This window comes from Rhinoderma darwinii, chromosome 1 (genome assembly GCF_050947455.1).
Source record: "Rhinoderma darwinii isolate aRhiDar2 chromosome 1, aRhiDar2.hap1, whole genome shotgun sequence".
Taxonomy (NCBI): domain Eukaryota; kingdom Metazoa; phylum Chordata; class Amphibia; order Anura; family Rhinodermatidae; genus Rhinoderma; species Rhinoderma darwinii.
Window position 1 is genome coordinate 638,905,979 of NC_134687.1, and position 16,044 is coordinate 638,922,022.

The following is a 16,044-nucleotide window of genomic DNA, read 5'->3' on the forward strand; positions in this document are numbered from 1 at the left end:
GAGGATGCATTAGCTCTTTTGCCCCAGGAAGTGACACTACTTTTGTAGAATGTGCCCCTACAAATTCTGGAGGCTGGATTTTTTTGATTAACATAGGCTAAAAGTGTATGGACGGTTTAATCGATCTAGCTATAGTAGCCTACTAGCTACTGAGCCCCTATTGAAATGGAATAAAAAGATTCTCAGGTGATCTCCAATCTTTGATGTACTCTAGGTATTAAATCAAAGTACCTTCTTACATCCAAGAAGTTGAACGGCTGTTCCTTGGGGTTTGTAGGAGAGTTACAGGAGGAAGGGAGAATAATCTCCTGAATTACTGGGCCCTGGGACAGGAGATCTGCTCTGTTTGGTAGAATCCACAGCTGATCTGAGGATATTCTCCTCAACCAAGTGAATTAGGGTCTTTTCAGCCATAAGGGAGCAATTAGGATGACTGAGGCCCTGTCCCGTCTGATCTTTTTTAGGATCATCGGTAAAAGACAAAAGGGGGAGGCATAACCCTATTCCTGACACCAACATTGAACGAGTGCATCCACTGCAACTGGATAATCCGTAGGGTCTTTGGAAAATAATCTTGTAACTTTCCTGTTCTCCCTGGTAGCAAATACATTTATTGAGGGAGCTCCCCATCTGGATACTATCTTCTGAAAGATTTCAGAGTTCAGGAACCATTCTGACTGCAGTAACTCATTTCTACCTAGAAAATCTGCTACCGGATTGTCATTCGCCGTCAGGTGGACTGCTGTAGAGGACAATAAGTGGAGTTCGGCTTAGGAAAATATCCTGGTGGATAAATCCATCAGTGGGTTCGATCTTGTAACCCCCTGATGATTTTAGTATGCCACTGCTATTGTATTATCTAAGTAAATTTTTATATTTTGTCACGGGATCGGTATGGTGTCTTTCAGAGCTTGAAAGGCTGCCGCAAACTCCTTTAAGTTGTAAGACATCGTAGATGCTTGATGGTCCCATTGACCCTGAAGGTTGAAGGAGTTGCAGTGGGTTTCCCAAACCCAGGGGCTTGCATCTGTGGTCACGTTGACTGTTGGCGATGTTACCCACAAGACCCCTTTCTTGAGATTCTCAATGTTCATCCACCTGGGGGCCAGAAGGTCAAAGGATGACAGAGCCTTTCTGAAAGATATCATGTGGCTTAGGAAAATGTCAAACCCTGACTAGCGAGGTGGCATTTTCCCCCGAGGAAGAGTCTAGCAGGATCCCAAAAAATATACACCTGCTGGAATGCACCAAATTAGATTTTTTTCAGGTTTATGTTTCACCCCCTTTTTTGATAGAACGAATTATGTGCAATTGGCCTGCCACTATTAGAAAGTCATCTTAATATGGGATTAAAAGAATGCCCCTCATTTTGATGTGGAAAGTCATCTCTGAATTTATTTTGGTGAATAGCCCGTGAGATGCCGAACGACAGGGCCCTGTATTGAAGATGGGCTAGGAAGCTGTTGAGAACCATTGTAACACTTAGGTATTTTTGATGAGCCCTGCAAATTGTGACGTGATAATATGCAACCTCCTGGTCTATTAATGCCATTACACTGCTTGAAGAGAAGATTTACTGTTAAAGGAATACTTTCGATTCAAAATTTAATGTAGACAAGGAAGGTATTTAGTGGTTTTAGATATATAATAAGACTGAACTTTTCCTCTAGTTTTATTGTGTTACCAAAAAAAAAAAAAAAAAAAAAAAAAAAAAAAAAAAAAAAAAAAAAAAGGATGATTACTTACCGGTAATCGGTTTTTCAAGAACCTATGACAGCACCCCTTGAGAGACGTCCCATCCGCTGGACAGGAAACCTGAGGATATAAAAATGGACACACCTCTCCACACACCCAGTCTTTAGGAATAACTCAGGATGAGAAGTAGTTTATATGGTTTTTTTTTTGTGAAATTCCCTCACCTTTATACATACAATATTTACAGCAATGCTTAAATTTAAGGTTAGCGATCCAGCTTATGAGGATCATTTGCTAGAACCATGGGAGGGTAACAGCGGGGTGCGGTCATAGGTTCTTGAAAAACCGATTACCGGTAAGTAATCAATCTTTTACCCTTTCACTTATGACAGCACCCCTGGAGATGTAAAATAGAAACCAATATTTTTTTTAGGGTGGGACCACAGCTTGTAGCACCTTTCTACCAAAGGCCAAGTCAGAGTCTGTATGCAGTTGTAATCGGTAGTGTTTAAAGAAGGTGTGAGGAGAACTCCATGTGGCAGCCTTACATATTTGGTCTAGGGATGCGTCTGCTCTCTCTGCCCATGAAGTGGACATGGCCCTGGTGGAGTGAGCTCCGAAAAACTCTGGGGGCTTGAGCTTCTGATTTATGTAGGCTAATTGTATGGCCTGCTTGATCCACCTTGCTATGGTGGCTTTACTCGCTGCCGAACCTTTGTTGTGACCCTGAAACTGGACAAACTAGTTTTCTGAGGATCTCTGATCCTGGGTAATCTTTAGGTACTGGACTAGGCACCTTCTTACATCTAAGCAGTTAAACTGTTGCTCCCTCTGATTTTTTGGGGAATCACAAAGAGAGGGAAGGACAATATCTTGGTCTAAGTGAAAGGGAGAGACCACTTTAGGAAGGAATTCTGGTAAAGTTTTTAGGATGACTCATCTAGCAGTAGGGTATGTGGAGGAAAGGCAGAGAGGACCTGAATCTCACTCACTCTACGGGCTGATGTAATGGCTAACAAAAATGTCATTTTGAGTGTCAGCATTTTCAAGGAGATAGAGTCTATTGGTTCAAAAGGTGGTTTTATCATAGCCTGGAGAACAAGGTTTAAGTCCCAGGGAGGAACTGGGGATCTTATCTGGGGTTTAAGTCTGCAGGCGGCCGTTAGGAATCTCTTGATCCAGGGGTGTTCTCCTAATTTGGAATTGAAGAAGGAACTTAAAGCAGAAATCTGAACCTTTAACGTAGTAGGCCTAAGGTTTTTATCTAATCCTGCCTTGAGGAAATCCAATATTAAAAGGGAAAATCTGGTTTGGTTAAAGGATTAATATCCCTGCCTGTAAAATTCAAGAATGCCTTCCATGACCTCAGATATATTTTTGAGGTAATCGGTTTTCTACTGGCTAGTAGGGTGGAGATGACCGATTCTGAGAATCCTCTTTGCCTAAGGATTATCCTTTCAGTTTCCAGGCTGTCAGATGTTGTTTCTGAATGTCGGGGTGTATTACTGGGCCCTGATATAGAAGGTTTGACATGTTTGGGAGAACCCATGGTTGGTGTGAATGACTCCAACACTGGGAGAATGCATCTATTGCTGTTGGGTGGTCTGAAGGTTTTAGGGAGAAGAATCTCTGGGTTTTTCTGTTTCCCTTGGACGCAAATAGGTCTATTGATGGGGTTCCCCATTTGAGGATGATTTCCTGAAATACTGTTGTATTCAGGCACCACTCTGATTGGTGAAGCCTTTCTCGGCTTAGGAAGTCTTCCACCTGATTGTCCTTTCCCTTCAGATGAACAGCTGATAGAGTCAATAGGTGTTGTTCTGCCAGAGAAAATATCTGTGAGGATAAGTCCCTCATCGAGGCCGATCTCGTACCCCCCTGCCGATTTATATAAGATACTGTGGTCGTGTTGTCTGAATATATTTTCAAGTGCTGACCTGAGACTGCACGTATGGATCTCTTCAAGGCCTGAAGAACTGCTGCCAGTTCCCTGAAGTTGGAGGATCTTTGAGCGGTCTGCTGATCCCACTGACCCTGAAGGAGAGGAGTCGTAATGGGCTCCCCACCCCCAAGGACTCGCATCTGTGGTCATGTTGAGTGTAGGGGTTAACTTCCATGGAATCCCCCTCATAAGGTTCTCCCTGTTCAACCACCATCTGAGGGACAGCCTTGCTGTGGAAGAGATGTGTAAGGGTTGATCCAAGGAGAGACTGCTCCTGTCTCATTGATTTAAAATGTCCCACTGTAGTGGCCTGGATCTGAAGTGAGCCCATAGTACGGCTGGGATGCATGAGGTCATGAGGCCCAGGACTGACATAGCTTTCCTGAAAGATGTCGTATGGATCAGGTAGATCTCTGATATCCTGCTTATCAGGGGACCGATTTTTTTCTTCTGGAAAGAAGGACATCTGCTTGGAGGAGTCCAGCAGGGTTCCTAAGAATACATATCTTTCGGATGGGTTTAAATTTGATTTTTTTAAATTTATGTTCCATCCTAATTTTGTTAGTATATCTCGGACTATTTGCATCTGTAGGGTCAAGGTTTGAGATGTTTCTGCAACCAACAGGTAATCGTCCAGATATGGTATCAGGAGAATGTCGTTCATCCTGATGTAAGCGGTCATTTCCGCTATCAGTTTTGAAAATACCCTTGGGGCTTGTGAGATGCCAAAGGGGAGGGCTCTGTATGGTAGGTGAATTACAGACCCGTTGAGTGTCACTGCTACCCTTAGGTATCTTTGATGATGATGACGACATATGGGTACGTGATAGTAAGCATCCTCTAGGTCTATTGAGGCCATCACACAAACTCTGGAGAGGAGATTTATAGTTGATGCGATGCTCTCCATGGGGAATTTTTTGTAGGTCAGATAAAAAGGTTGAATTTTTTTAGTTTTATAATGACCCTGTATTGGACTCCTGGTTTGTTCACAAGGAAGAGAGGGGAATAAAAGCCCTGACCTTTCTCTATGCTTGGAACTTGGATTAGGACTCCTTTTTTTATGAGTGACAGAACTTCTATTTCTAGGATCTTTTGTTGGCCCGGGCTCCCTAGGGCCCTTGTGGGAAAAAAATCTGTCTGGGGGAAGAGATCTGAACTCTAGTACGTACCCGGTTTTTATAATTCCTAGAATCCAAGGATTCGCTGATATCTTTTGCCAATCCTTGAAAAATAGGGAAAGCCGACCCCCCACTTTAGGTCCTGTGGCGTCATTGTTGGTCCCTATTTTTAGGGTCCTTCTGGGGCCTGAAGAGAAAGGACTTATTCTTCCTAGTAAATCTTGAAGGTCTAAAGTCCTGTCCCCTAAGGTTAGGTCTTTTGTTATTAGGCCCTTTGGGGAATCTCTTGATGGCCTTGTTTGTGCAGGGAACCCTTTCTTACTATCTGATGCTTTTTCCAGCAGGTCATCAAGTGGGGGCCCAAAAAGGTAATCTCCTGAGCAGGGAATAGCACACAGCTTCCCTTTGGATCCGGTGTCCCCTTTCCAGGTTTTTAGCCAGAAAGCTCGTCTAGCAGAATTTGACAGGGCCGCTGATCTGGCGGAAAGGCGTACAGCATCTACTGAGGCGTCTGCCAAAAAATCTGCGGCTTTGGAAAGTGTTGGAAGGGAGGCTAGGATCTGATCCCGAGGGGTCTTGTGCGAGCCAGATTTTCAGGGATCTAGCCACACAAGTGGCTGCAATGCCTGGTTTAAAAGCCCCCCCGTAGAGGCTTCCCAGGTCTTTTTAAGATAGAAGTCGGCCTTCCTATCCATAGTGTCAGACAAGGAGCCTAGATCTTCAAAGGGAAGGGAATGTTTCCTTGAAATCTTGGCTACTGGAGCGTCAAGTCTAGGGATGTTGTCCCAGTCCTTGCATGCCTCGTCCTCAAAAAGATACTTTCTTTTGAGAAATTTGGGAATACTTGTTTTCCTATCAGGACTTTTCCATTCTTTTTTAATGAGGTTAGATATGTTTCTATGGATAGGAAAGGTTCTATTCTTCTTAGGGTCTAGGCCTTGAAACATTATGTCCTGGACGGACCGAGGTTCTTTAGGATCATCTATATTCATAGTCGCCCTAACCGTCTTTAGGCGTAGGTCTATGTCCTCAGTTGGGAACAGATTCCTTTCTCCCTCATCCTCACCTGAGGAATCAAAGGAGCTGTACTCCCCTTCTTCACCTAGTTGGATATCCTCTTCAGCTGAGGAATCCGAATCCATCCGGCTAGAAGGGCGGGCGGAGGATCTCTTTTCCTCTTAAGGGAATTTAGTGAGTTCCTAACTTCAGCCCTTACAATATCCTTGATACTTGTGGCTAAGTTTGATGAGAGTTTCTTTTTACATATCGCACATTCCTTGTTATGAGCCTTATCCTGTTTTTTCCTAGGACAATCCCTGGCCTAAACATATGTACAAGAGAAAGGGAACAGTATTAGGTAAGGAAGAGGGTTTTTTATCTTACCCCCTATTCCTGGCGTCAAGTACCGGACTGGAGGACTTGGCATCCGAGCGGTCAGTGCGTCCTGGCGCTTCTCCTGGCGTTTCCATAATGGAGGAAGAAGACTGGAGACCGAAGTTCCTGCTGTTTCTGGCCTAAATAGGCCATGGATTGGCTGGGAGGCCCACGGCTCCGGACGCTGGAGCACCTCCTCCCACGTGGGTCACCGGAACACCGCCCCCTGGAGTGTTGGACGCATCACCGCCCGGAAGTGACGCGCCGCGGCCACCGGAAGTGCCAGTGAGAGCGCCGGAAAGCCGCCAACGCTGGGCATGGTCCGGCTGAGCTGAACGGGACCCCGGGAATCCGCTCCCTGCCAGAGGAAGGCCCACAGTGTGGGCCTTAAACCACCTCCTTTTGCTGCAGTAGAAGGGAGGCGATGGACCGGGAGAGGAGGGAGTACCTGTACCAGACTCAAGGTTGCTCCCTCCAAAAGAGACTTATACCTTCCAGAGCACCCCTAGTGGAAAAAAGCGAGACCTTGCTAGGGGGTCTGCAACCCCTGGAGAAGTGCTTTTCCTCAGGACAATCCTTCCATCCGGAGGACAGGAAACATGACTGGGTGTGTGGAGAGGTGTGTCCATTTTTAAATCCTCCGGTTTCCTGTCCAGCGGATGGGACGTCTCTCCAGGGGTGGTGTCATAGGTGAAAGGGTAAAATACAAAAAAGGGGAGGGAAATAGTAGCCCTTCCCTATTTTTAGGCTGGGAACTGGAACTAGGATTTCCTTTCTTATAAGCAAAATGTTATTTATTTTTTTCGATTCTAGTGCACGTTGTTTTACTGGGTGTTTATGAACCTGTAAAGTGAACTCATAAAAAACAGGATATTGGGGGGGCAGAGCTTGCCGCTGACTGAGATGGCCGTGTAGTACACTCTCTCCTGCTTCTACCGTAGCAAACCAGCGGCTCACAGTGACACTTTTCCTTGCAGCACTCCATCTTACCTCGGATTCCACTCCTAAACTTCCCCGGCATCGAGTGTGAACCATGACCAAGAGAAAGACGACGAAGACCGAGCTGAAAAAGTTACCTATTTCCCATCGACAGACTGCTCCCAAGATGGTGCTGGATAGTCTCCTGAGATGGATGGCGCGCGACCCTGCACTTCAGCAGCGGCCGGTTCAGGTCAGTCTGTGGACAGGGAACCATCCCCACAGGGCAGGTTGGATGAGGTGTGCACTCCTGGAAAGAGGGGGGGAACCACTCAGTGTCCTCATCGCCAAGCAGCATGGGTCATAAAAAAAGCACATCTCCCATCTCCATTAACAGCTCACGTTGGAAGTCTTACATCCCCTGTCGTTCCCGAAATGGCTGCTATTCCGGATGATGCCCCACTTACTACTGTGGCGATGAAGGGGTTAATGATATCGTTGCAAAGCTCCATATCGGAGACACTGCACAAAGTGGTGACACAGATTAAAATATCGGTTGATGAGCTGGGATCTCGCACTGACCATCTTGAACGCAAACTGGGTGACTATGCTGAGGCCCATAATACACTTATTGATGCTCACTCTGATCTTAGGGAGGAAGTGGTGTGGTTGAAGAACAAAATAATGGATCAGGAGGATAGATCCAGAAGGAACAACCTTAAGATACGAGGTGTTCCGGAAGATGTCTCCCCCTCTGAACTGCAGAACTATCTTCAGGTCATGTTCAAATCCATGGTGCCTATATTTTCTCCTTTGGATCTGACTCTGGATATAATGCATAGGATTCCTAAATCCCGCTCAGTTCCTGTCGATTCCCCGAGGGATGTCTTAACAAGAGTACATTTCTACCAAGCTAAAGATCGTATTCTTCAAGAGCCCAGAAAGTTGGGTAAACTTCCTGACCCTTATGCTCACATCTCGATTTTCCCGGATCTATCTGCTTCTACGTTGATGCTACGCAAGCAATTTTATCAGACTACATCCACTCTCCGGGAGAACAACCTCAAGTATAAATGGGGCTTCCTGGTTAAACTTATTGTAACTAGGAATGGATCCACTAATGTGATGCCCTCTCCTTTTGATGGTGCTTCTCTGTTGTTCCAATGTAATATCCCGATTTCTAACAAGGCGGTCATTCCATCAAAGGCATCTCCACGTCGCATTTCTCCCGAATGGGAAATGGAACAGGGACGCCCCGCTGTTTGATTCCATGAGGTGACTGTCTGAACAGAATGTAGTGCTACAAGCTTCCTCTTGTGCCTTTCTCTCTCCCCATGGAGGTACTTTCGGCGCAATGTAGGCACCATGTCTTTTTCACTTTTGTTTAACGGTTCTTGGTTTTTAGGTCTAAGGTTGTCAGGTTTGGTCTATCCAGATGTCTATATGCGGTCATCCGTAGCAAGTGGATATTAGAGTGGCACCAAGCCCTTTATAATGAGCCTTTAGATAATTTCTCATGCCTTTTACAATATCCTCCCTGAATGTTAAAGGGCTTAATAGCCCGTTTAAGCGACAAATGATGTGGAAAGAGGCACTAGCTTTGAGAAGCGAGGTTTTTTTTTGCCCAAGAGACGCATTTCTCGTTATATAATCCCCCACAATGTACATATTCGAAATTTGCGCATGTATATCAGGCCTTTAGTCCCACTAAATACAAAGGAGTACTTCTTGCAATTAAGGATTCGGTGGTCTTTCAAGAGCATGAGATCTCAGATCCCCAAGGTAGATTCTTGATCTTCATATGTGATATTAAATCATATAACGTACACTTTGGTTAACTTATATCTCCCGAATTCACACCAACTTCGGGCCTTTCATAAAATTCCCCGCAGAGTTAAGAAAGCGGAGAAGGGATTACTTATTATTGGTGGAGACTTTAATGAGGTTATGCACCCTGTAATTAACTCCTCGAATGTTTATAGACCCCGTTCACAATTACATCACACGGTACATGTAGAGGAACTACACGATGTTTGGCGTTGCCAACATGGTAACGAGCGTGACTTCACATATTTTTCTGCACCACATAGAGTCTACTCCAGAATTTACATGTTTCTCGTAAGTAAACTCAGCCTGCGATATATGTCTACATCCTCGATTGGAACTATATTGTGGTCTGACCACACCCCGATTTCTTTGGTGGTTTTAAATACATCTCCCTCCCCTCCCTTTTCTTCCTGGAAACTAAACGATTTGGTATTGGATCACCCAATGACCCGGGATCTCATGGATACCCATCTTAAATTATATTTTGAAGTAAATTCTCCTTCCTCCGAGAATTGTTTCTCTTTATGGAATGCTCATAAGGCATATATGAGGGGAATGCCAAGCAGAGAACTGCGTTTTTATTGGACCAACAAGGCGCTCGTATTACTCATCCCCAAGATATCAGTGAACAATTTAGGAACTATTATTATAGCCTATATAACCTTAAGGAGGATAACTCTATTCACCAACCATCCGCTCTGGAAATTGTCAACTTCCTGGGCGGCCTGAATCTCCCTTTCGTTTCGGTTGAGGAATGTTCTGCATTAAAATTACCTTTTCCTGAATTAGAGATCTCCCGAGCCATTAAAGGATTAAAGCAGGGTAAAGCCCCAGGACCTGACGGTTTCACCAATTATTATTATAAAAAAATTCTCAAATGTGCTGGCTCCAAACTTAGTTGATGTGTTTAATAAGGCGGCAATGACAACTCCTCCTTCGGGAAGGATCCTATCTGCTACAGTAATTACACTCCCGAAACCTGGAAATTCTCCAGATTCCCCGGCCAATCTCACTCCTAAATGTGGACATAAAAATTTATGCCAAAGTCTTATCCAACTGATTAATTTGCTCCCTACCCTTATACATGAACATCAAGTGGGATTTATTGCAGGCAGGCAGGCGCCTGACTGTACACGACGCTATGTAAATTTGATTCATTGGGCTAAGACTCGTCGAGTGCCTTCCGTGCTCCTTGCTCTGGATGCGGAGAAGGCATTAGACAGAGTCCACTTAGACGCGATTCTTGAAAAATTTGGTTTTTCGTGATGGAGTAGAATACAGTGCTAGAATGGCGGATTTAATCCATCTGCCCGTGTTTTAGCCTCTGGCTTCCTTTCGACTCCATTCCCTATTACTAATGGTACTCAGCAGGGGTGTCCTCTTTCACCCGATATTTGCTATGGTAATGGAACCCTTAGCTGAAGCAATCAGACAGAATCCTTCCATACACGGTATCCAAATTGGCCATGCCCTTCACAAAATTGGACTTTACGCTGATGACGTGATTCTTTCCTTAACAGATTCCTTATCCTCCCTGGTAGAAGTCCAAAAGACTTTAGACAAATTCGGGCATGTCTCATATTATAAGGTAAACTGCAATAAATCACACTTGCTGAATGTCGGTCTTCCTTTAAATATTCAAACTATCATACAGAGTTCCTTCCCCTTCCAATGGAATTCCCTTAAGATTTTGTACCTAGGTATTTCTCTTACCATGTCCCCTAACCTCCTTTTTAAACATAATTTTGGCCCCCTATTACAAACCATTCCACAACTGCTGGCCTCCTATTCCCATGCAAGTACATCCTGGGCAGGTGGAATTGCGGTCATTAAAATTATGATTCTACCTATAATTCTATACCATTTTCGTACAGTGATAATCCCTCTTCCTAACTCGTATTTGAGAGCTCTCCAGAGGATGTTGAACAATTTCATCTGGGTGCACAAAAAACCTAGAATCAGGATTCACACGATGTTGAGACACTGGAGGCAGGGTGGGATGGGGGTGCCAGATGTTCAGACATACTACCAGGCGGCTACTCTTGATCAACTAAAATTTTGGTGTACTCCCTTGCCCTCAAAACAATGGTCCCATATAGAACAGACCATAGCGGATCAGCCTCTCCTATCTTTCTTAAAATGTAAACCCAAAGACCAGCACTAAGCCTTCTGTTTGCCTATCCCCTACTATCATTGCTTCGCTTAAGGTTTGGAAGCATTATTCCTCAAACCTCCCCCCAACTGCTCTTACGCCCATTAAAAATTTACCACTGAATTTTCTGATCTCTGAATTACCGGGGGTATCTCTGGACAACTGGATATCTTCTGGAATTACTCATGTACAGAAGCTGTTTAATGGTCAAATTTTATTGGCATTTTCAGAATTGGTGTCAGAGTACTCTATTCCGAATAGAGATTTCTATAAATACTTATGTATTAGGCATCTCTTTAATTATTTGAATGTTAATGAGCCCTTATTCCCTTCTGCAGCTCATAGTTTTTATTTTGGACCTGCTAATCAGACGAAGGGTATTTCTGCGTTTTATGATGACCTGTGTGCTCGCCTTCTCTCCAGCAAGCCTCCTTAGGCCTCATGCACACGACCGTAAAAACACCCGTTATTGCGGGTCGTAATTACGACCCGCAATAACGGGCCCATAGACTTCTGTTAGTCACGGGTACCTTCCCGTTTTCTCACGGGAAGGTGCCCGTGCCGTTAAAAAAATAGAACATGTTCTATTTTTTCATTTTACGGGCCGTGCTCCTATGCTTTATAATGGAAGCACGGCTCGCAAAAGCTGCCGGCTGCCCGTGGCCGGCCCATGCTCGTAATTACGAGCACGGTTGTGTGCATGAGGCCTTATTGTGATAAATGGGAGGGTGAATTACGTTCCTCCATCGCTTTGAAGAATTGGTGTTCCACTTTCTCCTGGACTAGGAAAGTCTCCAAAGGGGTGAAACATTGGGAGTCCACCCAAAAATTGTTGTTACGATGGTACATGACTCCTTCGCAAATTGCGAAATCTGATCCTACATACTCGGTGGCGTGCTGGAGGGGATGCGGGTGCAAGGGCACGTATTTTCATATGTGGTGGCAATGTCCCGAGGTCCATTCCTTTTGGATAAAGGTATTGGATATGACTTCTTGAATGTCCTCTTGTACTATTAGACCGGATCCGACCAAGGCCGTGTGCTTTCTTAAGATGTCAGATATTCCGCTAGTGTCCCGGACAGTGTCTAGTCACATTATTATTGGGGCCCGTCTATGGATTGCTAAGTCTTGGAAACTTAATGCCATCATTTCCACTTCTGAACTTATTAACAAGGTAAATGTCTCCATGATGGAACGTATGTACGCGTTTAGGACACACCGGTTGCCTAAAATGATATTGCTCTGGGAACCTTGGCATACTTACTTAGCTTCCCTCTCACCAGGTTCTAACCCTGTATCCTTAGCATCTCCCATTGTTTGATCAATACTCAAACTAGTTTGCATAGATTGTATTACATTGTGGTTGCTGGACTCATCCTACTATTCTTTTAGACGTATCCTTTGTAAGTATCTTTTCCTAGGAATGGTGGCATGGCGGTAACCATATGTAGGTATTGGTCCTTTAACTTTCCACATGTATATTGGCTGCATATCAACCTTATAAATAGTTTGTAAAGGGGTACACTGGAAGGGTTTATGCCACATTTTCCTTTCTGCAGGATTGCTGCAGCTCTTGAGCTATGTTATGTTCTGGATGGACAACGTATGTTTGTTTTATGCATCGACCGATTTTGAAATTTCCCTTGCTCTATGTCTCAATAAGTACGACGTGAGACAAGGTGTCTAGTTATTATTACTACTCTGTCTGCTTATGTATATTATGTGCTCATTTTTGTATCATTGGCCTGATTTGAGATGTATTGCATTATTCTTTTCTTTGTATTTTCTGAAAACATTAATAAAAATCTAATGTTGAAAAAAAACAAAAATCAGGATATTATTTAGGATCCACTGATTTGCAGAAATCTCTAATTCACAATTTTTATGAAAAAGGCATAGAGAACCTCCCACCCCACTCCCTCTGGCATCATTGTTGGTGGACTTAATATTTTGCATCGCTCTGTGGCCTGAAAAGGAATCCTTTGTTCTTTCTAGGAAATTTTAAGGCCTTGAAATCTGGTCCCTTCTGATTGTTTTCTATTGAAAGTCCTGGGGTGAAAGGAATCAGGTTGTCTACCCCAAATAAGGAACCACTTTCTCCTGACGCTTTCTCTAGGAGATCTAACGAAGGACCAAACAAAACATTTTAAAAAAAACAAAAAAAAAAAAACGCCAGAACATGGCATGGAGCAAAGCTTTCCTTTTGAGACGATCTACTTTCCAGGTTTCCAACCAGACAGCTCTACTGGCTGATCTAGTAGGCCACCGTAGATCGTACAGGGAAGGAGGAAAGTATTTGCTCTCTGGGAGGTTTTGTCCCTAATATGCAGCTCTGTGAGATCCACATTTTTAAGGATCTAGCCACACAAGTAGTTGCAATACTTGGCTAGAAGGCATCCTAGATCTTCAAATGGTAAAGGATTTTTTATAGATATTTTGGCTACTGGAGCATCTACCCAAGGAATATTATCCCAATTTTTGCAGACTTCCTCCTCAAAAGGATATTTCCTTTTTAGGAATTTGGGGATGCTAAACTTTGTCAGGGTCCTTCAATCGCATTTAATAAGGCTGGCCACTTTTTTATGGATAGGAAAAGTTCTTAGTTTCCTTGGTCCTAGGAACTTAAACATAATATCCTGGACCGAACGGGGTTCCTTGGGGTCATCAATCCACATCCTCATCAGAGAACAGATTCTTTACACGCCCATCCTCTTCAGAGGAATTGTCAGAGGAGCCTAGCTCTCCCTCTAACACATAATTATCTTTGCTAGAAGATACATTCGTCCTGCCAGAAAAAAAATACTAGGTAAATCCCGCTTCTTCCTTAGGGACTTAAGTCAATTCCTAACTTCAGCCCGTACAATATATTTAATACTAGACGCAAGGCTAGTGGATTCCTCAGTGATAACTTTGTGTAAACACGATTGACATAATCTTTTAGTATAAGGAACTGATAATTTTTTGTAACACACAGCACACTACTTATTACGTACGTGACTAACGTGAAAAAAGTATTAAAAAAAATAATCTGTGCTACCATGTTAGAGTATCCCACTGGCATCTTCAAAGTACCAGACTGGAAGATGTTGTTACGTCCGAGCAATCAGCACGCCCTGCTGCTTCCTCTAATGTTTCCATTCTGGGCGTCTAGTCGTGGAAGGAGCCATCATTTTTTTTGTTTAGGCCTAAATAGGCCTAGGATTGGGTGGTGTAGCCCCCCAGCTACGTTGCGCTGTAGCCCCCCTCCCAGTTGGGGACGCCAAAACACAGCTTCCTGGGGCGTAGGCATGTCACCTCCGCCGGAAGTGACCTGCCGTGACTGGAAGTGTGCACCACAGTGCACTGGAAGCCGCCGAGCCAGGCATTCCTGCACCCACCAACGAGAGTTATGGAGCCGGAGAATGATACAGGGCGAACTCTCTACCTCCAGAAAATCACACCCGCGGAAGGTTCAAGACCACCTCCGCAGAGGAAAGCGTGCGTGGGAGAGAAAGGAGTAACCGCCCAAGGCTTCAGATTATGCCTGAAGAGGCATACACCTTCAGCGTACCCCTAGGAGACAAGGCAAGTACGTGCTAGGGGGTATTCAATCCGGGATAAGTGTATTTCATAAAACAGGACAATCCTATCCGGAAGCCCGGAAACCTAAAATGTAGAGAGGCGTGTCCTTTTTTATATCATCAGGCTTCATGTCCAACGAATGGGATGTCTCTCCTCTGGTGCTGCCATAAGTGAAGAGGTAAAAAGCTAAACCCAGAGCACTCTGCGCTTTGAAAAAAAAACAAAACACCATGGACTTAAAAAGCACCCCTAAAGGCCAAAAAAAAACACCACAAGCAAAAGAAGCTTTTTATATTTCACTATGTACTACCATGTAATATCTGGCCGTATCATTGCTGGAAAAACGGCTCAAAAAAATGTGCGGTGTGCGTCTATTTCTAGTCCCAGCCATAGTGCAGCTGTTAACTACAGCTGGTGCCGCCCCCCCCCCCCCCCCCCCAAAAAAAAACTGATGTTAAGCCTAGTGCATGACCAGATTCATAGAACACCTTGTAAAGAACTTCTATGTGCAGTCACAGCTCCCTCAGGTCCTGCACTATGTATAACATATTGTCTGAAGTGTTACTGTAATGTAGAACTAAGGAGGAACCTCACCTTAACAAACCTCCCAATTCACTTTCTAATGTCATTATTACTTACCTGTGGTAACACCTCCTGGAATTTCCTCCTCCACTTCACTCTTACACGGTTGATGACCCCTCACACGCTCTTCTTCTGCTTTATCCTCCAAATTAATATTAGTCAGATCTTCCCCCTGATTTCACATATGTTACAATTCAGCACAATACAGCAGAGAGTAAGAGGATTCTAACAGATTAACATAGGAAACCACCAAAATCTATGACAATATCTATGACTGGAGGACCAAAAAGTTCCACACACCCCCTATATACACTGCTCAAAAACAATTAAGAAAACTATTAAAGGGGTTTTCCACGTTCTGACAACTGATGACCTATCCACCGGATAGGTCATCAGCACATGATCTGACACTCGGACTCCGCACAGATCAGCTGGTCCGGTGCCTCCATGCACCAGAACTAAATGCCAGAAGCAGTTGGCCACGGAATAGCGCCCAAGCTGCAGTACTGTATTCAAGTGAATAGGAGCAGAGCTGCAGTTCTGAAGCACGGTCGCTATGCTATGTTCAGAGCAAACTGCTTCCGGCTCTGTACATAGCATTATGTGCCATAACATCCGGTGCCCGCAGGTCACCGGACCGGCTGATCGGTGTGGGGTCCGGGTGTCAGACCTGCACCGATCATATACCGATGACCTATCTGGTGGATAGGTCATCAGTTGTCAGAACGTGGAGAACCCCTTTAAACATCACAGTATAAACCCAGGACACTGACCGTTACACAAGGAGAACTGGACAGGGCAGTAGAAAGGCATCAACCCATCAGCAGGACTGGTATCTGCAAGAAAGAACATGAGGAGCCCTAAAAAATGACCTC

General features: G+C 44.4%; 2 protein-coding genes across 2 annotated transcripts in view; one reads left to right on the forward strand and one right to left on the reverse strand.

The window, feature by feature from the left end:
• The window catches only part of LOC142663708 (uncharacterized), a 225,059-nt gene that overhangs the window by 112,955 nt on the left and 96,060 nt on the right, over positions 1–16,044 (forward strand). The window lies entirely within an intron of this gene.
• The window catches only part of LOC142666194 (uncharacterized), a 42,063-nt gene that overhangs the window by 12,285 nt on the left and 13,734 nt on the right, over positions 1–16,044 (reverse strand). The window contains exon 6 of the mRNA XM_075846205.1: positions 15,227–15,341. Within this exon, the coding sequence (XP_075702320.1) occupies positions 15,227–15,341 (115 nt within the window). The remainder of the gene's footprint in view (positions 1–15,226; positions 15,342–16,044) is intronic.